The sequence below is a fragment of the Salvelinus alpinus genome, chromosome 1 (assembly GCF_045679555.1).
Source record: "Salvelinus alpinus chromosome 1, SLU_Salpinus.1, whole genome shotgun sequence".
Taxonomy (NCBI): domain Eukaryota; kingdom Metazoa; phylum Chordata; class Actinopteri; order Salmoniformes; family Salmonidae; genus Salvelinus; species Salvelinus alpinus.
In genome coordinates, this window is record NC_092086.1 from 42,530,118 (window position 1) to 42,554,185 (window position 24,068).

Sequence of the window (24,068 nt, forward strand, 5' to 3'; positions counted from 1 at the left end):
TGCTGTCTTCATCATTCTAAGATTAAGCAGAAATAGTGCATGATACTGCAGCATATTAACTAGAGATTAGATTATATCGGTAGTACAGAGTGAGCGTGCACTAATACAAATGTGTTTTATATCATCATTGTTGCAAATGGTGGACCAGAAATAGAGACGTTCTTCCATTTTTACGGCAATTACGAACCCTGCAAACCCAACCCAAAGAACAATCAGACATCCACTTATTCAGACCGTTACAGATGCCTCTGCAAACTGTCCAGCAGTTGTAGAAGAAAGAGATGCATCATGGAGGCAAGGTACTCATTATTAGTCACAAACATGGACGAAACAGCCATTGGAGGCTTTTGAGAAATAAAGCTCAATGATTTATCTGCAGACTCTCCTGTTTTTGGACTGGTGTTGATGAGATTGGGCTGAATGTGCCATAGCTACAGTTGTACCGGAACAGTACCCATTTCCAACCATTGTATTTCTCGTTTGCCTATTCGATATGTTGGTGTTCCTCCTTTTACCCTCCGTAATAGACATGCAGTGTACTGTATATGCTTTGGTTTTAAAGCACCCAGCGTTACATTGATGCATCTTCTCTCAGGGTGGGAAAAAGGGTGGGTTTGTTTCCCCCTCTTTGTTCCTGTGGTAAATCCAAGACCAGCTGCCGGTTGTGGGGTCTGGTGGGATTTTGGAGCAGTGTGTTTTCTCTTGCCATCCTGTGCCAAGGTGGCGTTACGCAAGCAGAAAGAGAGGGTGGGGGTAGTGAGATGAGGCAATGGCGGCCATACTGGAGATGGAAGCAGACTGAGGGTAGCTAGGATTGGTGTACGAGAAATACATGTCGCCTGAACTTTGCCAATGTGTCAGATAGGAACTTGTCGATTTGGCAAATTGTGCACTGTCGGACAGGACTGCGTACACTCTTTCTCTCCCGCTCTCCCTCTCTCGCTCTCCCTCTCTCATTCTCTCTCCGGCTCTCTCCCTCTCTTTGCCACTAACCCCCCCTCCTTTCTCCTTTCCCTCCCTTTCAGCTCTTGAAGCTAACGCATTGGCTGGGCTACAGGCATCTTGTTGCCAAATAGGTGGGCCCTACTCGTGTTGGCAAAGGCTCAAGCAATGGTTAGGGAAAGAACGCGGAGAGGACGAGAGACGGCGAGAGAGAAACAGAGAGAGAAAGAGAGAGAGTTGGAGAGAAAAGGGGAAAAAAGAAGCAGCACTCGGCTTTGCCAGCGGTCGTACACGCTCGTCCAACATTGATTCGGTTCTCTCCTTTTTTTCCTATTCTGTGCTCTGCACTCCCCAGCCCCCCCGCCTGTGTGTGTCTCTGAGTCGTACGCGGGGCCCACAGATCTGAGCAAACACCACTACCAATTACGCTTTGCCAAGGATTTTTTTTTGCTTTATTTCCTCCTTTTTGGGGGGGAAGCGCAAAAGAAGAGTGTTTATTTTAAGTGTGTCTATTCCAGTTGTTATATTTAGATAATTTTTGTTCTTAAATACCATTCACCATTTCTTTTTTTTTACCATATTTCCATTATTTCTCAATATCAGTTTTCTTCTCTTTAAATTTGGGTATTTTGTCTTTCCGTCCCAGATTTAACCAGCGATCCTTTGCGGCATTACGCTGTGACCCCCAGAACACCCGGGGGGGTATCTTGTTTTGTTTAACTTTGTTCCACTGCTTACTGTGGACAACTGGAGATTCCTGAGATCTTCTGCTAATTATCTTTTTTACCCTCAAGTTTTTTCATCTGCACATTTTTTACACCCTGTCAAACCAGCACTTGCTGTACATTTGTGAGTGTGGAAAAAAAGTGGTGTTGGAGAATTCTTTTTCATTTTGAACGTTGTGCCAAATTTATGATGAGAGTGCAAAATGGTAACTACCAGACCGTCTGTCTTCCTCTTGCAGTGTGTTTTTGTGGTGATTTCTGTCCGCTTTCAGTTTGTTGTTGAAATGTGAGTCTGGTTAGACTTCTTTTGCATGGCAGCAGGAGAGATAGGAAATGGTATGGCAGATCTTTTAGCAGCACATTTTAACAGTGGTCTTGTGGCGGCTAAGATTGGCGGTGAACGACCGGTGTGTGGCAACCCTGGCACAGGAACACTATGGCGAGATCTAGGCATTGTCGCTGAGCGATGTGTAGTGAAGGTATTATAGTATAGCTGAATAACTTCTCCTTTACAGTGGATGTAAAAAAAAAAAAAGTGTTTGCTTTGGCTTGAATTTTTTTATCTCGTTTGTCTTTTAAATTTCAATTAATCTGTTATTACAGTTTAATATAGTTTTTAAATGTGCTTTCAGATTATAATTTTTTGTAACCAGTAATTTACTATTTGCATTGTAATTGTATGTATGTACCTACAGTATTATTACATTTTGGATATGATTATTATGATTATGATTATTATGATTATGATTATTATTAGCATTATTATGTCAATTAGTGGTATTGTTGGTATTGCTAGCCCTGGATAGTAAGTAGTTTCTGAACTGTATCCCCTCTATTGGCAGTGCATTAACATTCCATCAAAACAGAAATTATTTTTGGGAAAAATGTCAGTAAATTGCCTCATCGCTCTTCTATCTTCAATAACTGATCTTCAGCTGCTTGCATGACACCATACAACATGAGAATAACAGAGCACCCTCTCTCTCTATCTCTCTCTCCCTCTGTTAGGATGAATTTCATCCCTTCATCGAGGCCCTTCTCCCCCATGTCCGTGCCTTCTCCTACACCTGGTTCAACCTGCAGGCACGCAAACGCAAGTACTTCAAGAAGCACGAGAAGAGGATGACAAAGGATGAAGAGCGCGCAGTGAAGGACGAGCTGCTGGGTGAGAAGCCCGAGATCAAGCAGAAGTGGGCGTCGCGGTTGTTGGCCAAGCTCCGAAAGGACATCCGGCCCGAGTTCCGTGAGGACTTTGTGCTCACCATCACAGGCAAGAAGCCCCCCTGTTGTGTTCTCTCCAACCCCGACCAGAAGGGCAAGATCCGCCGTATCGACTGTCTCCGCCAGGCCGACAAGGTGTGGCGGCTGGACCTGGTGATGGTCATCCTGTTCAAGGGCAGCCCCCTGGAGAGCACGGACGGAGAGCGGCTGGTCAAGTCGCCCCAGTGCTCCAACCACGGCCTGTGCGTCCAGCCCCACCACATCGGCGTGTCCGTCAAGGAGCTCGACCTCTACCTGGCCTACTTCGTCCACTCACCAGGTCAGTTGGTGAACTCCGTACAGCTTTCTCTGTCTATTTCACACAAATACACACACACACACAAACACACACACACACACACACACACACACACACACACACACACACACACACACACACACACACACACACACACACACACACACACACACACACACACACACACACACACACACACACACACACACACACAGGTCAGTATGTAAGGCCTTTTGCAGCCACACCCTGAGCCTTGCCAAACCCTGCTCCTCTCCGTGCACCACCTGACCAAATGCTAGCCTGTGATAAATAAAGAGAATCGCCTCCATGTGAAACGCCTTATCAACATTACAATTATAATACAACACATTACAGAACACATTTGACACCACTGACACACCATTTAGTTTGTGTGTTGTTTTTGAGTTGTCTATGTGTCTTTAAATGTGTGCTTATCCAGAGATAAAGTCTGTGCTGGTAAATTTGTTCAGGTGCTTGTGTGCAAATTTGTCTGAATTTAAATATGCATGTTTAGGGGTGTGTTGTCTGTAAACAAACACATCTGCAAATGTGTTTGTCTCTGCGTGTGCTAATGTGCACAGTAATTGTCTGGCTATAAATGAGTGTCTAAGGCTGTTTTGTGTGTGTGTGTGTGTGTGTGTGTGTGTGTGTGTGTGTGTGTGTGTGTGTGTGTGTGTGTGTGTGTGTGTGTGTGTGTGTGTGTGTGTGTGTGTGTGTGTGTGTGTGTGTGTGTGTGTGTGTGGCGTGTGTGTCGTATGTGGTGTGTGTATGTGTGTGGTGTGGTGTGTGTGTGTGTGTGTGTCAGTAGCAGTCTGTCGTGTGTCTGTGGGCTGAAGAGCATGGTGACAGCTGGCCCAGTCCCAGGTTGTTTGGGAGGCAGGCGACTGGGGCAGGGAGAGCCACCCCGTCTCCAGCCTCAGCCTCCCGCGCTCTACTCTCTCTGGCACCGCAGCCCACCTCACAGTCAGCCCTGCTTCGGTCGCTTCGCCAACACACACTCGCTCCCGCTCTCTCACACACACGTACACTCTCTCACACACACTCTTATAGCTTATACACGGAGACTCCCATACACTAATGCAAACAAACACACACACACACACACACATGCACACTGCGTACAGAGACAGCCCTTCTCTATATTAGATCGTCAGTTTGGTTTAGTTTGTTTATGCACTTTTTTATTTGTCCAAATTCAACACAGGTGTTTCCTCAACAAACTTTATATGATACTCTATAAGCAGTCCTTTTTCATCAGTTACTTGTATGGAACATGTAGATACTTACTTTGGAATGGGAAATGTAATGTTGAAATAGAGGAGACCCCGGTGCCAAGGAAATGTATAATATATATTGAATTTTACGTTTCTCTTAGTCTGGTGGATACACAGAGTCCCCCATGTCAGAGGTCAAATGTTCCGCAGAATTTTAAAGATGAATTTGTCGTTTATTATATATTAGCTGTATAGATAGTTTGTCTTGGGTATCACAAAAATAATGCCACACTTTGTTTTGTAAATTATCTTAAGTAATAATAGTAATAATAATATCATTTTTTCAATAATACATTTGAACCTGTCTCTGATTACACAAATTCATTTATCTTTTTCTAGTCCATGACTTTGATCATGAGAAAAGCAATAAGGACTGCATGAAATAGTTTTGAGTCTTGACATAGCACATTTTTCATGTTTATGAAGTAACCTTGCAATTTCTGTCTGACAATACATTTGCTGTTTGAAGATTTTGCTTTTGGTGTTCATTATTTTCTATAACTGAACAGTCCACTGTGATCGTGCTAAAACAAATCTTCCATTTATTTTCTGTGTTTCCTATTGTTGGTTAGCAATGAAACACTAATGTGAAAAGTGTAGTCAGGTATGCTGTGGGTGCAGTTAGTTGATTGACTCAGGTATGGGCTGATGGAACCCTCTCGTACGTAGAACCCTCTCCTGCGTCGGTTATCCATTAGTATAGGGCTAAAGAAACGTATTGTCTTACACCAGGCAAGCGTACAGTTACAGAGCCCTAATTCTGCTTCTTGGCACCGTGATGCTGCAGGCTCTGTGACAGAGTACCCCATGCCGTGTTCTTTTCAGCACAGTGTGTAACTCAGCGTCAGTTAGCTGGGCCTCTGTGAGCTCGTCTTCCTGTTTCACAATGTGCTGCCGCTAACCCAGGCTCAGATTAGCTCCCTGTGAAGCCGCCCCTTAGAGCTTAGCTCTTTTACCCTGTGCCAGTATTCACCAGTCATCCCGATACTGTTTTACCCTTCAGTGTGTGTGTGTGTGTGTGTGTGTGTGTGTGTGTGTGTGTGTGTGTGTGTGTGTGTGTGTGTGTGTGTGTGTGTGTGTGTGTGTGTGTGTGTGTGTGTGTGTGTGTGTGTGTGTGTGTGTGTGTGTGTGTGTTTACGTATGTCAAGATTCATTTATTTTCTGAAACTTAAATGGTTGCTGCAGTTCAGCTAAATTAAATATAGTATTCCCTCACTTCCCACTGGGCACAGACGTCAGTTCAGCGTCTAGTTTTGGTTTACATTTGGTTGAGTTGTCAGCTAACGTGAATTCAACTGAATTTTTTTCCCACAGTGTCATTGGATTTTGGTTAAAAGATGGGTAAAATAGGTAATTCCCTTATATTGATTATTTGTTGCCAATGCAATCAGTTTTCACATAGAATATTTTGGTTAAATGATGTGGATTCAACGTCAATTCAACAATTTTTTGCCCAGTGGGTTGGCTTTGTGCCTCTGTACAGGGTGGTATTCCATCATAAATCATTGTTTTTTTGTTACCTTTTGATGAAATCGTTGTTTCCCTGCATCTTTGTCCACACTCATGTCAGAGAATAGAAAGTGTTTTAAAAGCTGGGTCTAAGCTGCCCTTGTTGGCAAATGCACAAGCCTTCCAGGCCTCCTCACTTCTACAGAGACGGCATAGAACTGTCGGTGGACAGCCATAGGCTCCACCTAGTTCTCCTGCTCATAAGCTTCACCACCGTAACACCTCAACAGCAGCCCACACTACCTCCACTGTACACTGCAAGAATGAAAAGTACCATCTTAAAAAGCATGAACCAGTAGAGCCTCTGAAGGAGATGGGGTTAAAAGTTCACTGAGTGTAAGGGAGAGAGGGGGAACAGTGAGTGGTTCCATTTTAACCTTTGGAGTGGCAACGTTACCGCTTTATTCTTAGCTCCCTATCCCAGGGTGTCTGTGTCTTTCGGAAGCTATCAGAGTCCAGGCCTTATCAGTGCATCTGAGCTGTCGGTGTGCTACAGTTCTCCTGCCCACTGATGTCACCGTCGCCAGCTGCAGGTTTTTCCCCTGCAGTATGAGTGACAGGAGACTCCTCTCCTCCTCTGCAGTAGTGCTTTTGTCCAATTATAGACTTAGGCCTTATGGGCAGAGCAGTGAGGGCTAGCTATTACTGATCAAAGCAGCTTACACTGCTGCTCCACAGCTGCAAGGCCCCTTATCAAAAGTATTTTAGACAAATACCTGGCTGTTCACCCAACGTAATGCAATTGCATTTAACCTGTAAGAGTCAAGTCACCCAGGACTGGTTGTCCTGAGGTAATTCCTGATGCTGCTGATGATAATGGTTCAGGGATGTGGAGGAAGAACGGGCTGAGCTCATCTTTGATCAGATGTTGAATAAAGCACGGCTCAGCCAGTCAGGCCCTGCCAAGGCCCAGCTCAGGTCACTGCGCGATGGGAAAAGTTCATGTTTTTTTGCAGTGTGTTCCATATTTGTCAGTCTGATGAATCGCCGCTGTTCCAGTATTAGTCATGTTTGGAGCGTGCTCCCTCTCATACGGCTCTCATTACTGCTCTGTTATGATAAAAATATGTTTCTGAGTGCACCCCTAATCTGTCCACCATGCTAGGAGAGATCTTGTCCAGGGATGTGCATTGTTGGGTCGCTGACCTATGCCAGCTCCACGGTGCGGTGAACTCTGGCGCTGACCCGCCGGGACAACGAGCCCATCTCCATCTCCCAGACTCTCCATCTCGCAAACCACGGGAGAGGACAGAGAGAATGATTTAACCAAACCGAACAAAGAGAGTGAGAGCCTTGGAGACCAACAGAGACTTAAGACTTAACACCCTGTCAACCCTATCTATCGTACAGATTTAATATGATTTGCACAATATCCTGAGTTTTAAAAGGAGATAATGGTATTATCAGATTTTTCGAATGAATATGATGTGGCCAAAAATGACGCAGTATTTCATTTACCCAAAAAATACAGCCAGCCCTTTGCGTCTTTGTCTTTGCCTATTATGAAGGCAGGCCTGGGAAGGTTTGGGGGTTGTGGATGGGCGTTGGTCCTATGTTCTCTGATTCTGCTGTTGCACCATTCTGTCTCATACTGTCTCTGTCCCTGTGCCCAGACACAGAGAGAGTGTGGATGGGACCACACGGTCATGTGGATCCTTTAAGTCTGGGTACGTCATGCTTTGGCCAAGAGTGTTTGTCTCTCAGATATAGGGTGATGAAGGAAAAGCGGCGGACGTTAAAAGTATTTTAAAAAGAACTATGAGTTTTACAGGGAAAAATATCTGCTCTTTTCCTTGGCCGATAAACAAACTGAACTGCAGACTTCTGGAAGAAGAACAGAACTGTGTTCCTCCAATGTTCTGGCATGGGTCTGTAACCCGGGCCGACAGAGAAATACTGAGAACCGGCGCGACGGGGGCCACATTCATCTCGTGTGAAAAACACCCCGTGAACGCTCTCAGTGGAAAGTTTAATATGCTGTTGTCATTTGAATAAATGCACCAATAATGTTTGACCGTCGGCGAGCCACTCATGACAGAACAGTGTCATTGACACAGTGGCGTTTTTAATATGCAAAGGGTGCAGGGATCTCAAACAGTCTAGCTTGGCCTGTTTTCAGGGCCCTAGTTTTCCCAGTTCCCTTTTTGTGTGTGTGAGGAGCGCAGAGTGTATGGAATCCCTGGTAAACAGATTATTCGAGCGTGATAGGAAGTCTGAGGAATAGATGAAAAGACTCAACCCGTTAGGCAGTTAGGATTGCAGGGACACTGTGCGCTCCTTAACCACTTTTACCCATAATTCCTCCATAATCACAGTGCATTTACTGGCTTGTTAGTACACGGGCATACTTTATCACAGTATCCCATTTTCTTTATAAAAACAATACATTCACAGGGTCAAGTACATAATATAACTGTCTCCTTTAGGCATCTTGGTTTTAGCTGTCCCAAGAAAAAAGGTGTTTGTTTTTTAAATTGCATATTACAAATAATTCATTATTTTATGAAAAATGTTATCTACAGTGACTGAGGATTGTAATGGTATACCCTTTTGGCAGCATTTTTTATTTTATTTTTCTCTTAATTATGATTTTGTGCTTATCATTTTGTTTTTACTGATTTTAAATGGACACATATTTACCGGAAATACTTAAAAAATATTTATCGTAGTTAAATAACACATTATAGCAAGCACAGCATCATGGGCACGGAAACATATACAATTGTTTAGTTGTCTCAGCCCTCCTTAAAATATGATTTTGTTCATCTTCATCTGAATGAAAAGAGGGGCTAGAAGGAGGATGAGCTGGGATGTTTGTTTTTGTATTTTTTGTATAGTTTTTTGTCTCTAATGCTGTGTCGTCTCACTGCTTGATTTCTTATAGCCTTTTTGTACAGACGCCAGGCATGAAATCTGTCTGTTCCCAAAAACATATACCCACGCAGGAGGGGTGGACTGGCCTTTCTCAGCTCCCTGTGCCGAGGAGCGAGGGAGCGAGAGAAGGGATGAGAGCTGCCCGCCCAGTTCCCAGACAGATTCTGATCCGCTCGCGCTCGGCCCAGTAGAGCAGAGCCAGGGAAAGGCTGCCCTGTAATTGGGACAGCTCTTTCCGTACGGAACCTGTGACAGTGGAGTCACAGACAGTCTGGGAATATTGATACGTAATCTCTATCAGTATGTTATTTACTCCCTATCAAATTCTGCCATTTTAATAGAGTAGCAACATAGTTTCCCCAAAAAATGTTTTATGAGAACTCTAAATATTTCATTCTATATCTATTATTATGATTGATTGTATTATTGTTCGTGGTATTATTAGTAGTAATTGTGGCCGTAGTGACATCACTCAATCTAATGTAATGTAAAAGAATAGCTCTAAATACAGATGATGCAAAATGCCATGGTGAAGACAAAGAGAGGCAGGGCAGAACTCAGTGTGGCTGGTTGGCAGCGTTTGGCACCCAAAGCTGCAGCTCTGTTTGGAAGGTGCCAGCTTTTCAAACCGCCGTACAGCCTCTGCCAGCCTCTCCTTCTGATCCTTTCTTTCTCTCGTTTTTAACCTTTCTTCGATGGTTTCGATGAACACTTCCCCCCTTCGCGGCCTCATCTCCCTCCTCCATGTCTGTGGCTTTTTTAGCGAACCGACAGGAAATATCAGTGCTAAAATGTAGATGATATATTATTTTATATTTATTGACCTCTTAATATTTCATAATATATTAATCACCATTTTATCAAACAGTGATACATTGTGAGAATATTTTCATATGACTTTTTAGTGTTGATACGTTCAGTGTGATTGTGCTGTAAGGGATACTGGTCCAACACAAAATGGAGGCTCATTCTCAGATCTTGCCCAATGAGAAAGGAGAATGACTTCATGCTAAATAACAAAATTGTATTCACTAAGTAACAACAGTAAACTGCATAGTAAACACAGTCTAAAAATAAAAATAACATAAAATAGTAATTCTTTATAGATTATTTCCCCAGCTGCTATAGCATTTTTTCACATCTCGCAGCTGAACTGGGAGAGAGAGAAGGTGGCTTGTGAGGGGGCGTGATGAGGGTTTGACAGGCGCACCAAAAAAAATTTAAAAATCCCAATTGACGTGTGTTTGCATCTGCGAGCGAGCCTCAAATCCATTTGGACAGAGACCTGGGCCTTCACGGAGAACATTCGGCCTGAATGATGGGAGAGCGTAAAACGATGGTTGTGGGGGTGGCTGGAATGACTCAATAATGATCAGAAAATTAGGCCCATTATTGACTTAGAGTAAACAGGCCTCTCTAAGTGTGAAAGGGCCCCATTCAGCAAGGACCAGGAGCACTGCTTCTTTCTTCCTTTTATGGATCCACCCATGGCCTCAAGAGACACTCTTTTGTTCATTGAAATAACAGGGAAGTGAGGGAGAGAGAGGTAAGGGCATCCCTCCCTTTGGAGGACATGGTATGGGGGCACTGACATACAGTAACAATACAGCTATGTCTGTGTATTTAGGCATTCTACATATGGATATAGCCTACAAGTTCTGTATGTATTGTAGAAACTGTAACTGCATGTAAAGTTTTTAATAGTTGGGCATGCTAATGCTACAATTACATTCCTAGCCCTGCAGACAAACACAGTTCTGTTTTAGTACAATATTAACTGCCATTCAGTGATATCATGATGTTTAATTCTGTCTGTGTTGATGAGCTGAGATTCCCTGGCGGTCTCAGACCCTCTCTGGTTCCGCATCACTTAAAGGCGTGTGCGCCGTCGGAGCTCTGCCACGCCAGCTGACAGCCAGGGGACGCAGGGTGTAAACTAGGTGCTAATGCGTCCTTTTGCCTGTTTGTCAGTGCAAATGTTTTAATTAATGGGAATCGAATAAATAAATAAACCCGCTACGCCTCTGAGCAGCTGAAAAACAAACACGCCTTTGCCAAACCAACAGAGAGAAGGAGACAGAGAGATATGGCCACTTTGAAACAGCACTTTTGATCATATCAAAACAATAATAGTATTCCCACTAGTTTTTTACTCTCTAAATGAATTAGTTAATAAACAATTGGCCATTATTTTAGATACAGTAATTTAGTCATGATGGCATTGTGAGACTTGCTACTCAAATACTTACTTCTAAAACTCAAATTAGGAGAAAAGTCTCCAGAAATGCTTCATGCTGATACTATACAGTTGTGTACAGTTATGAATGGGCAACATTTGACCAAGTGCCAACTGTCTATTTAATTTAGACTGCTCAGTTTCTGAACATAACTGTTATAATCATTATTTTCTCATAAATGTAATCATTGTGGGAGAATAGTATACAATAAAACGCATGCACACGCACACACACCTTTTATTATTTTGTTGAGTCTGTGGAAGATTCATGCTATTCTACTGGGTTCTGCTGCCCAGTCCAGTCATTCCCTCCTTAAAGAGGAAGCAGGGCTCAGCTCGACTCGGCTCTGGGCTCCGGCACAAAATCACAAAATCAGCTGACACTTTCACTTCATTATGCCGTCTGTTTGCTTTTCATATGGACTGGAGGCTCCATTTCACAGGCATAATTTGGGATGGTAACATTCTCATTATAACCGTCAACTGTCAACACTTCTGCACTCACCTATAATTTCAGACTCATTTGAATTGCTATTGGCAGTTCCAATGCATGCATTTCATAAAAGAATAAAAAACAACATGCTTTTTTCACAAGCAGTAAGAAACTATGGAGAAGATTAAAGCAGGAAGTAGCACGTTTATGAGATTTCTCAGGTTTGTTTGGCCGTGCATATTGGTGTATTTACTTATGAGCTTTCACATTTTGGAAGTCACCTCGTGTTTTGGGCTATTTAGTGTCTGAGGCTGGTGCCTGGCCTTTCGATGGACACAAACATACCTGTGCTTTGAGAAATTGACCAGAAAGCCCCTGCAAGGGGATGCCATGGCACCTACCCCTGTTCCCTGCATACCTTTGCTGAGCGGTATCCAAGGTGCTTCTAGGACAGCTCCTATTGGCACACAGAGTGTGGTGCTGGGCTGTTGCTGTGGCACTCTGACCCATAACGTAGGCAACCGCAGGGCACAGAGCTGCCAGAGGAATCCACTCCGATCTGTTTCACCCTATAGACAGAGCATTACTAACTTGAATATGTCTGAATTCAAGCAGAAATGCCAATACAGGCCTCCCGGGTGGCGCAGTGGTCTAGGGCACTGCTACGCAGTGCTAGCTGCGCCACCAGAGTCTCTGGGTTCGCGCCCAGGCTCTGTCGCAGCCGGCCGCGACCGGGAGGTCCGTGGGGCGACGCACAATTGGGCTAGCGTCGTCCGGGTTAGGGAGGGTTTGGCCGGTAGGGATATCCTTGTCTCATCGCGCTCCAGCGACTCCTGTGGCGGGCCGGGCGCAGTGCGCGCTAACCAAGGGGGCCAGGTGCACGGTGTTTCCTACGACACATTGGTGCGGCTGGCTTCCGGGTTGGAGGCGCGCTGTGTTAAGAAGCAGTGCGGCTTGGTTAGGTTGTGCTTCGGAGGACGCGTGGCTTTCGACCTTCGTCTCTCCCGAGCCCGTACGGGAGTTGTAGCGATGAGACAAGATAGTAATTACTAGCGATTGGATACCACGAAAATTGGGGAGAAAAAAGGGAATAAAAAAAATAAAAAATAAAAATAAGAAATGCCAATACAGGAATACATACTCAAAAAGAAGATTCACTCCATCTTGCTCTCCTTTAGTCAAACCCATCTGAGGGATCTCTGAGATCCTGGTTCAGAGGTTAGCTTCAGTGGGCCTGTTTACAGACCTACGTTTGTTAATTGAATAACTTCTAAAGGTGCAGTAGTGTTGCAGTAGTGACTATCCTAGGTGTCCCATCCTGTGCACACAGGAAGTGTCTCCGTGTTTTGATGGCCCAGTTATGAGATTAGTTCAACTGGAGGGCCTATGAGAGAGCCTCCTCTCATGGGGCAGAGCTAGTGTAGCGTTCAGAGCCACCCTTTGAAAATATTGTTATAGTTCATAAACATGAGCCCACATCTCTTTCCCTTTCATTTTTCAAAAGCAATCTGTTTTGCCCTTCAAAACAACCAAGAGATCCCCAAAGATCTCAACTCCTATGAGTGAGTCTATGTATGTTTATGTGTATGTGTGTATGTGTGTGTGTGTGCACATCTTTGTGCATGCGCACATGTGTGCAATAGTGGCAGAGCGAGCAACAACAAACGGCATCCGTAGCACAGCATATGTGTGCCTACTTCTCTCCACAGTCTCCCAGTGCTCCCACTCACCCACCCAGCACCTGAACCCCAGTTTACACCTGGTGCCACACACACACACACCACAACACAACACACACACACACACCTAGCAGTGCACATACGTGACCTTACAGTCCCTGGGTAGGCCCAGGACCTGGGATTCGCCTCACTGCTCATACTGGGTGCCCCTGCCCTGAGTGGAGGGTGTACAGAATGGCTACAACAGGCACTGACTTGGTCCCCTCCACCGGTCCTAGACTGGGTGCAATCTGTCACCACACTGGACTGGGAAACTTGGAATGGTTGGTTTAGGTCCAATAACATATGGTATGTTTTGTCAGAATTCACTTTGAATTTGAATGGCCTTAGGGATGATGTTCAAATAATGGTCAAGTCAGGGATTCTTGACGTGAAATGTTTGCAGATCTCTTTGCCTTATAGTTTTTGTGCTAACATACGCTAGTTGCTGTATGATCTGACTCAGACCACCCTGCTCCAGAGTTGTACTCAAGTTTCCATTATACTACTTTGTTTAATATGATTGAGGCTCTCCTCCAGCAACCCAAACCTACAGGGGAGCACCCAAATGGAATTACCTGAGCCTGAGTCCCTCTGCACGTGCTCCTTAGCAGCACAGGCGGAGATTTAGAGGGTAATCCAAGCCGCTGTGTTTATTTTAAGAGCTGATGATTTAGAGACTGACATTAAAAGGAGAGGGCAAACAATTTAAGAGACATTGTGAATGGAAGAGAGGAGTAGGTGTGGGCCGGAGAATCAGGACTTATCTTTCTCCCTCGCTCTCGCGCTCACTCTCTCTCCAGGCTCTGCTGTAAAAAAGCAAAGATGACAGTGAATTAGAGCAATCTGGCCTCCATTCTGCGGTTAGATTTTTATCTGTGGTTTTGGCCCCAGAGAATACAGAGTTGATGCTTACTTTTTTTGCTTGTACTTTTATTGTTGTTTCTGCTCCTTTCATCAGAGTTTATTTAATCTTCTGCTCTGGCTGCGGAATGGGTTCTAGCGAGAGCCGATTCACGCTGGTTCAGGAGTGACCTGGTGGAATATTCCATACCTTGGTCAGAGCTTTCTCTTTTACATGCAGCAGATACTCTACAAATGCTTCGGCCAATTTCGGTTGCCTGGTTACCCAGACTCATTACTCTGGCCAAATGTTTGATTCTTCTCCTCTGAATTTGACTTCCTCCCGGGCCCTTATAGCAGGGGTATTCAGCTCTTACCCTACGAGGTCCGGAGCCGGCTGGTTTTCTGTTCTACCTGATAATTAATTGCACCCACCTGGTGTCCCAGGTCTAAATCAGTCCCTGACTAGAGGGGAACAATGAAAAGACACAGTGGAACTGGCTTCGAGGTCCAGAGTTGAGTTTGAGTGCCTTACAGAATGCGAACACATTCAAACCGTCTGATTGGTCCCAGAAACCAATTGGTTGGGCCAGAGCCAGAACACACATGGATAAAACGATGAGTTGACAATTCGTCATTGGCTTTGATACTGTGGGTAGAGTCGATCCAGTCGCTATTTGTATTTGTATTTATTAAGGACCCCCATGGTGGCATGTCTTGGCATGTCTTGTGGGGTATGCATGGGTGTCCGAGCTGTGAGCTAGTAGTTTAAACAAAAGCTGATGACTTTGTTTTGTACAACGCCCCATGTGACCACAAACGACTTCAATGATGGCAGATTCAGACTGAAGTATGTACAGTAGCGATCGATATAGCAGCCGAAGAATTCCGTGTGAGTGATCAGGCAAAAATGTTGGGGCTAATTCTGACTGTTGGAAGACCTGTTTTGATCTTTGGGCAGGAACTCAAATCCACAACCCTGGCAGCCTCATATGGAAATCCTTCTGATAAGAGACACGATTAACTTAACAATTTGAAGCCCTAGGTTCCTCACAGAGAAGACTCCTGTCTGTGCACTCTGACTCAGATACCTGCGTCACACTCCAATCTCGTAGTTACATTATATTCTGCTCAGCCAAATTACAGTGCATAATATGGTGTGGATTATGTCAAATTGTTTGACATTGATTGAAGACATCTGCTTTGACATCGTGTTTAAACCATCTTGGTTAGACACATTTGATATGTTTCCCAAAACCCACGTTACAAAAAGATGGCTCTATTCACACGTCTCTTTTTCAGGGGCTTTCTATGTGTGATATTATATAGCCTAATGCAAAACAAACTGTTCCAAATTACACACATTATTTTCCCATACTGAATCTTCCAAGGCGTTAATCAAATAAACCTTTCTTTCTCTCTTTCTTTTAACCAGTTTTTTTCTCTCTCTCTCTCTCTCTCTCTCTCTCTCTCTCTCTCTCTCTCTCTCTCTCTCTCTCTCTCTCTCTCTCTCTCTCTCTCTCTCTCTCTCTCTCTCTCTCTCTCTCTCTCTCTCTCTCTCTCTCTCTCTCTCTCTCTCTCTCTATCTCTCTCTCTATCTCTATCTCCATCTCATTTTTTCTCTCAGTGAAGTTGTCCTGGCCAGAACTCTAACTGAAATGGCCTTTAGTACAGAGGCTCTTTTGTGGTTGACTAGCTGTTTGTGAAAAATACCAGGGTTTTTCTCTGCACCTCAGGTCCGTAGCGGTGTTTCTTTTCGGTCTGGTCCGGTAACACTCATGTCCTACACACACTGGGGGCTAAACCTTCAGATTTTATTTTGGTTCGGTTTGGCTTCGAATGTCTTTCCGCTTATTTCTATTTTTTTTTTTACTTCCCTTGTTTTTCCCTTGGCGTTGTGTAGCTTGAACGCCAGCTCTGAGCCTCTCCCCACTCGCCCTGATACATGCAGGCCAGCTGCACCGGACGCGGCTGTGTCGTCTGTGACATTTCGTGAGAGGACATCTGCTCACAGCCCAATCCCTGGCCTCTGAGCCGCCCCATCTCACTTAGCATGCTAGCCGCTGTGTGCGCTCTAACATGAGCTCACCAAGGACAGGGAGACGGCGGGAGTGCAATGTAGAATAATCGGTGAGATGCGCTGGACACATTTTTTCACTAAGAAATCATGCAACGATGCTTTGACGGTGGGTGTGAGGAGCATGTTATGCATACAGTATGCATACTGGTTGTGTATTATTTTGAAATCTGTGTGTATGTTGACAAAATGGCATCCAATAAATTGGGTAATTTTTCAGCCTTGACACAAGGGCACGTGTGTCTCACACACACGCACACACGCACACACGCACACACGCACACACGCACACACGCACACACGCACACACACACACACACACACACACACACACACACACACACACACACACACACACACACACACACACACACACACACACACACACACACACACACACACACACACACACATCCTCATGTGTACTGCAAGCCCTGTCATTACTGCAGTCTTGATGTGGTCAGTGGGTGGCACAGAGGCCTCTCATTATTGTCATTTTATGACAACTTTCACTCTCTCTCAGCAGCACTCCCTCCCTCTCTCATTTCAGCTCCCTATCTTTCTCTCCCCCCTCTGCAGCACAGCCCTCCCTCTCTCCCAGCCCTCTGGAAACCCACATCCATTTCTCTGGCTGCTGGAATGGGAGAGTGTTTGTTTTTAGTGTGTAAACCATACTGAGACATATCCCCAGGGCAGGTCTCATTTGAAGTGTTTTGGCGAGGGGGCAGACAATTTGGTTTCGATTGCAAAAGTATGAAATGGGAGATTCAGCCACGGCATTGTTCTGCACTTTGACAGCGGCTGACAGTTATTGTGTTTAGTTTTGAATAACGGGGGTAGCTCTGATGTGACCCCGTGCCCCAGTGATGTGTGTATTCAGCGTGAGGCTGTTGTTGTACAATACATTAACAACGACTAAAGACTCTGTGTCATTAGTGACGTGGCTATGTGGGGAGAGAAGACACCCTCCAAGGGTCCCTCGCTGTTTAGCTCCGAGGATTTATTACATTACCACTGGTTTATTATACACTGTCATTTATTATCTTACCGACTGCAGTTGAATAAACTAGCCGGATTGAATTGCGACTTTCACACCTTCTCAGAGAGCTATGGGGTGACAGGGTTTATGGTGCTGTTACAGAGGAGTCTCTGTTAACGCCAGGGATTGAGGGAGAGAGGGAGAGTGGAGCGCGAGACAGAGTTAGGAACGGCGGGGCCAAGATACTGTAGAGAGAATGTTGGAAAGGAGAGTGAGTGACAGAGTGAGTGAATGTGTGTGGGAGTGTGAGGGATTGATTTAGAGATAGCGTGTTATGGTGAGCAACATAAAGAAAAATAGAGAGTTACATAAAGAGAGAGAGAGAGTTATGGAGAGAAAGAGAGAGAGAGAAGGAAAGAGAGCGTGTATAGAGGAAGGCCCTGGGGCAGTGGGGGAGTGAGAGCAGGCTGGTTTACCTGAGGACAGGCGGCAGATAAATCCAGTTTGAGCTCAGCCCCTGGGCCCTCACTGTTCCCTGGGTGTGAAAAGATCCTCTCGCCATACCCCTCTCTCCTTCTCCACCCCTCTCCTCCTCCTTTTACTGACACAGGTGTGTTTTAGGAGGGGAGGTGTTTTAGGTGGGATGGGGTGGGGGAGCTGGGTCATCCAGGTGAGATAAGGGCGGAGCATTAGGGAGAAGATGGGAGGTGGCACTGTGACAGGGAGCTGGAGGAGGGCTCACATGAACATGGACCATCAACATAGCAGACTGTACCATGCACCCGTTGAGGCTCAGGGACTAGACTTCCTCATGTCTTTATTCAGGTCCAGTGTCCCAGAGGAAAAGAGCCCTGTGTAGCTGTAGCACCGCTAGAGAAAGAGTATGAGAGTAAGATATAGTAACTTCCTCTCTTGCCTTCCCTCTCCTGTCCCTGTTAGCATGAGGCTGTAATTAGCACTTCTAACGTTGTTAGCCTCTAATTTCATTTCGTAGGAGAAGCCCCATGACTGAGTCTGCTGGTAATGCAGAGAGTTGACTCAAAGTCACAGAGTTTCCCTGTGTGGCTGCTTCCAGGTTCGACCAGGGCCGTAAGTTCATGTGCATGTTCCGCTGGCTAATTAGGATAAAGCCACAGTGGGGTAAATGCTCCTTTAGTCAGAGCCTGACCTCCCCCAGGCTTTAGCAGTGTGAAAGCACGGCCTGTGCCCTCCCTCAATGGGAATTGTTCTTCAGTTTAATTATTTTCCACACACTCTCCTCCAGGCCTGCAGTCAGGGTAAATCCCCAGGCCTTGTGATGGGATTCCCTGCTTGTAATGGGTGAATAGGTTCAAAGCATCAACCAACCAGGCTGAGTGTGTGTAAGTTCAGGTGTAATGTATTATCTCTGCTTTTTGTTCTGTGCGTCTGATAGTAGGGAATCCCTGCGATCATGTCAAGTGGTCATGTCAAGTTCTTCAACCTGAAGAATTCTGTTTATAAGCCGGATCCAGTCAGAGCTCTGAGGTCAAGTAGACAGTGAGGAGGCTCATAGCAGGGCTTCAGAGGCAAGCTGAAATTAGGAATCAGTCAGGACCAATCAGAGAGCCATGAAGAGCTTTTAAGACTGTGCAGGAGCCAATCAAAGAGTGAGAAGCACATTTTGGAATTAGGCTGGACCAATGGGAGGTGGAGGCCAGGTGCAGAGGCTGTCAAGGTCCATCTGTGCTCCTCAGCGCGGTGGGTCTCCTGAGGTCACGGAGCTGAAAATCACAAAGACATGTGGAATGCTGAAGCCTCGCCAACACAAACACTCATTAGGCCCGGCCGACCAGGTCCCATGGACCGTCTCTCAGGGGCAACGCTGCACATTGGGCCGTCCAGTCTCCAGCCCAACTGAGAGCTGTTCCCCTGACGGAGGAGAAGGAGGACAGGTAAGGGAGGTTAAGGGAACTGGTTGCACAATCACTCTGAGAGGAAGACACTAATTAGAGGCCACCTTCAACCTGAAAATAGTATGTTCACCTTCCCTGAGTTCATCTTCTTAGGTGAAGTTGAGGAAAAGAGAAATGCTCAGTTCTATGAAGAAGATGTAGCGTTTTATTATGGGATATTAAAGGAGCACAGGGGGCCGTGAGCTGGTCTATTTGACTTAACCATAAAATGGTCTTTTAAATATGGTCTCTTTAACAAAATCCTAATGGTAATAATTATGGTATTAAACAAATAAACAAAGCGTTTATCCTGGCTGGACCAGTGCTGAGGTGTATTTTCTTCCTATATTCGTAACAGAGGCCCTTTTGGTCCAGCAGAACTCTGTTGGCTGCAACAATAGGAAGGGAGCAGTTAGGGTTTCGCTAGCGGAGAAAAAAAGGATTGTTGAATTATGGGTAAAGACAGCTGAGGCTAACCAGGTTTGGTTGTAGGGTAAAGTGGGGGGCTTATTGAAAAACAAAAGTCTATGACTCAGACACGCACTCAAGGAGAAATTTAGGCTGCAGGCTTTCCCCCCCCACCAAAATTCAATGAAAACACATGGAGTCAAATTATATAAAAAAGAACACCTTCAAAAACATAAAACCCAGGGTTCATTACGGCCAAGAAAATGTTCCACGTATCCTCAGTGTTAATGCCAGAAGAGGAGGGGGGAGGGGATCCATCCTCACATTTGCTATCAATTTAGTGCACTGAAAATAAGCACCAGGTTTCTCTGGAGCCGAATGGAGGAGGAGGAATGTTTTCTCTATATAAAATGGGGAGGGAGAGAGTGAGAACGGGAGAGGGGGTGAAGGGAGAGAGAGCGAGAGAAGACGAGAGAAAGAGAGAAAATGAGGGAAAGAGAAAGAGATGGGGAGAGAGAGAGAGAGAGAGAGAGAGAGAGAGAGAGAGAGAGAGAGAGAGAGAGAGAGAGAGAGAGAGAGAGAGAGAGAGAGAGAGAGGGGGAGAGAGACAGATGAGGCGAGAGAGTATAGCAGTGTAATAATAGCAACCTGGGTAAATGAGAGGGCTCTGGCTGATTTGACCTCAGAGTGACCTGGTTCTGGGCTCAGTCAAGCCTCTCTCCACCTGCTGACCACACATGGCTACAGAGGATCACTCCTGTAGCTATAGTTAACACACAAACAGGCCAAATGTATACATGTCTTCTTAACTTGTATAGACACTATGCACGCCTTCTAACACTGCTTCCCAGCTGCATGACAACAGGAGATATTCCCTGTGATGTCTCTGCATATTTTATGAAGAGGATGTCTTTTGAGAAGACAATCAATATTTTTTTATTTGAATGACATGCTCCCCTCCAGTAGGTTAGGTATTTTAAGGTTGCCTCCATTGTAATATCTTAGAATATGCTGTAATTCCTACAGGATTTTTTTGGTCTTATACTGTGTGATGATGCTGTAATGTTACATGATCGACCTCACCTGATCAGAACTGCATGTCAGCAAACAAAATGGACAAAGACACTGACTCCTCTCACACAAACTCCTCCATCCAAATCTTTCTTCCCGAGACAACATGTTGCTCCTGTGTTGGAGAGCAGACGAAAGAAGAGGCCTGGAGAAAAAGCAGGAGGGAGAGCAGAGAAGGAAAGGGAGAATGTGAGAAGGAGGGAGGGAGAGTAAGAGAGAGACCAGATGTGTCTTTTGTTTAGATTTGAACAGGGCGGAAAGGAAGGGTGTAGGAGTTAGGGCTGAGTGGTGGAGGGGGCTTGGAGGAGTGTTATGAAACCAAACCATTCATAGTTGAGCGGCTGCATGTAGGAAGAAGGCTGTACAGTACGGTATGCGTGTGATTACCTACCAGCAAACCACATTCATTATCCTAATTGCTACAATGGTGCCGGCGGTCGGGACTGAGAGGGGCGACCGAGAGTGAGCCACGCTGTTAACATTTGTTAGCCTCATTGACTCAAGAATTCACGGTCTCTGTCATTTTAGGCAGTGCAGAATGGTGGTGGTATTCTCATACTAGCCTATGGCAGTATAACAATGAAAAGGGATAGGGATTGTAAGCCCATTTTTCCAATGGAATACTGTAGATGTTTTGTTCATGTGGGATCTGTACAGTTGGAGCTAAGCAGATGAACATGCTGACGGTTTTAGCTTAGCACGTGTGATCGTGAGCAGACAGAGACACACAAAACACAAGCTGTTTTCCACCAAATTGAAATCAAACCAATTAGGAAATGGTGCCAATTGTGACCACCCTTATGGTGTATTGTACAGTCGTTTATGAAACACTGTTGGCCATCACCAAATGAGGCCCTAAGTTGCTGAAATCTCTCCATCCCCCTCTCTCTCCAGCTGTGTGTGTGTGTTTGTGTGTTTGTGTGTTTGTGTGTTTGTGTGTTTGTTTACTCTATCTGTCCCTAATCTGGACTTGTGTCAGATTCTTTATGAGATAAGATAATTCCAGTAATATGATTGTGTTAAACAGTCCTGGGCTCTCTGGCTCCACCTCTGAATATTGTGGCTTTCCTCTCCCTTTAGCCGTTAGCTTGACTATGTGCATCATGCGTTTCTACGTTTTGGCCAGAGGAGCTTTTTTCTTCAAACAGTGGAGAAAGCCCTGATCAGGACACAGTCTGTTAGTAGGTGGTTGGCAGGAACTCTCTCTCTCTCTCTCTCTCTCTCTCTCTCTCTCTCTCTCTCTCTCTCTCTCTCTCTCTCTCTCTCTCTCTCTCTCTCTCTCTCTCTCTCTCTCTCTCTCTCTCTCTCTCTCTCTCTCTGGCTGTAGTGTGGTGTAGGGCCAGGGGACTCCTGGGAAGACAAGCCATCCTCTCTGCCTGTCCAAGGTGGCTGCTGCTGAGGCAGCCAAAGTAAATGACTCTCTTCCTTGGACGGCTGTGCTGGGAGATGACTGTAGGGGAGGAAATTCTCTCTGTGTGTGAGTGTGTATGAGTGCAGACTGCATACTGTATTCATGTGTGTGTGTGTGTTTGTATGTTGTACTGGATGAGTACCCTTTGTATAATAATCTGTGTGTGTGTGTGTGTGTTTGTAGCGAAGCTTATTCATTGTGGTTGGTCTTTTTACGAGGGCCAGGAATAGCGGTAATGCTATGAGAGGAATGGGGGCTGCCTGGCTAGCGTGGCGCAGCGGCGCTGCGTCAGGTCACATCGCTGGAGGTCGCATCGCTCATGGATGATATCAAATTTCCTCATCACATCCTCATTGGCTACACCCACCCAGCCCCCCACATTTTCTTGGGGTCACCACAAACCCACAGGATTGAACCAGACCACACACAAGGGTAAAGGCTGGGAGAGAGGAGAGGGACAGAGAGCCAGACAGGGCTTGTAGTTGGATATTTTACAGCGAGCGTGTCGACTGGGGAGGAGGAACAGAAGAGTGGAAAGATGAGGTTATGGATGAATGTGGGTCTGGACAGCTCTAGTGGTCATGGGGAGAGCCCCCAGAGAGAAGGAAGGAGAGAGAGATAGAGAGAGAGAGTGGGTAGAATGAGGGAGAATGAGAGAGAGAGACTTATCTCAGAGGAGAGAGTGGTAACTGGAGATGAGGAGCTTAGCAGGTCTCTGTTGAACCCATGTTAAATGGAGAGGAAATAGATTGATGAATGGAAGAATAGATAGATAGATGGATGGAGGGATGAAAGGCTTTGGTCTGTGGTGGCCTGTTTGTCTGTGGTGGCTGTATCTGTGGTGGCTGTGTCTTTGTCTAGGTTACATGAACATGAGAGAGAGAGAGTGTGTGTGTGGCCACCTCAATGCCACACAGTCTCTTTTACATGTTTTAGTTCACTAACAGGCACACACATGAAGAGCCTCATTCAATAACAGCAAAATGTTTTTGTGTGTCCTTGTGTCTGTCTGTATGTGTGATCCTATGCGTCTCTCTCTCTTTCTCTCTCTCTCTCTCTCTCTGTGGCACGGGGGCTCTCTGGCGGGCTGTGTTTGAAGTGGCTTCTTGGGAGCCTGTGGAGCGTGCTGAAGGTCAGGGGTTACAACAACTGTGCCTCCCAGACCCCCCTACCCCCTCCTCTTCCCCAAACCCCCTCAGCCCCGCTTTCATGTCACACACAGCCACAGATCACTTCCAGATCCCCCCGACATGATAAGGGGTAAAACACTATTGCTTTTTGCTGCCTGCTGTTCTGATGAGTTGAGATATGAGACCACCTCATTTGTATGTGGCGTGTTGAAAAGTCACAACACATGTTTTTATGCCCTTAAAGGCCACACACACACCGTCTGTCAACTGGCCATTGTGTCTCTGTCTTGGTGTATTCCGTAAGTGTTAACAGAGTACACTTCCTTTGGGTTCAGTGTGTATGGTCTTAGTAGGAATCTGGTCTACCACAGTGAAATCTGTCATTTGCTCAGTGAGGTGTGAAATTGTAATGTTGTTTGCATTCACCTGTCTGGAGCTCAGATATTTCTGATAGTTTAAGCATCCCTCGCCCCTTTTCCTACTGTCTATCTCACTCTCCCATTTTCCGTCTGTCTATCTGACGCTCCCCTTTTCCTCCTGTCTATCTCACTCTCCCCCTTTCCTCCTGTCTATCTCACTCTCCCCTTTTCCTCCTGTCTATCTCACTCTCCCCCTTTCCTCCGGTATATCTCACTCTCCCCCTTTTCCTCCTGTCTATCTCACTCTCCCCTTTTCCTCCTGTCTATCTCACTCTCCCCTTTTCCTCCTGTCTATCTCACTCTCCCCCTTTCCTCCTGTCTATCTCACTCTCCCCCTTTCCTCCTGTCTATCTCACTCTCCCCCTTTCCTCCTGTCTATCTCACTCTCCCCTTTTTCTCCTGTCTATCTCACTCTCCCCCTTTCCTCCTGTCTATCTCACTCTCCCCATTTCATCCTGTCTATCTCACTCTCCCCTTTTCCTCCTGTCTATCTCACTCTCCCCTTTTCCTCCTGTCTATCTCACTCTCCCCCTTTCCTCCTGTCTATCTCACTCTCCCCCTTTCCT

General features: G+C 45.6%; 1 protein-coding gene across 16 annotated transcripts in view; it reads left to right on the forward strand.

The window, feature by feature from the left end:
• Positions 1–24,068, forward strand: part of nfixb (nuclear factor I/Xb) — a 129,240-nt gene that overhangs the window by 49,895 nt on the left and 55,277 nt on the right. For 14 of the 16 annotated variants that reach the window (XM_071331905.1, XM_071332659.1, XM_071332405.1 and 11 more), the window contains one exon: positions 2,676–3,207. In XM_071331905.1, coding sequence (XP_071188006.1) covers positions 2,676–3,207 — 532 coding nt within the window. Of the gene's footprint in view, positions 1–1,013; positions 1,874–2,056; positions 2,147–2,675; positions 3,208–24,068 lie in introns of those variants that run through there. The other 2 variants (XM_071332251.1, XM_071332749.1) reach the window with 2 other exon arrangements.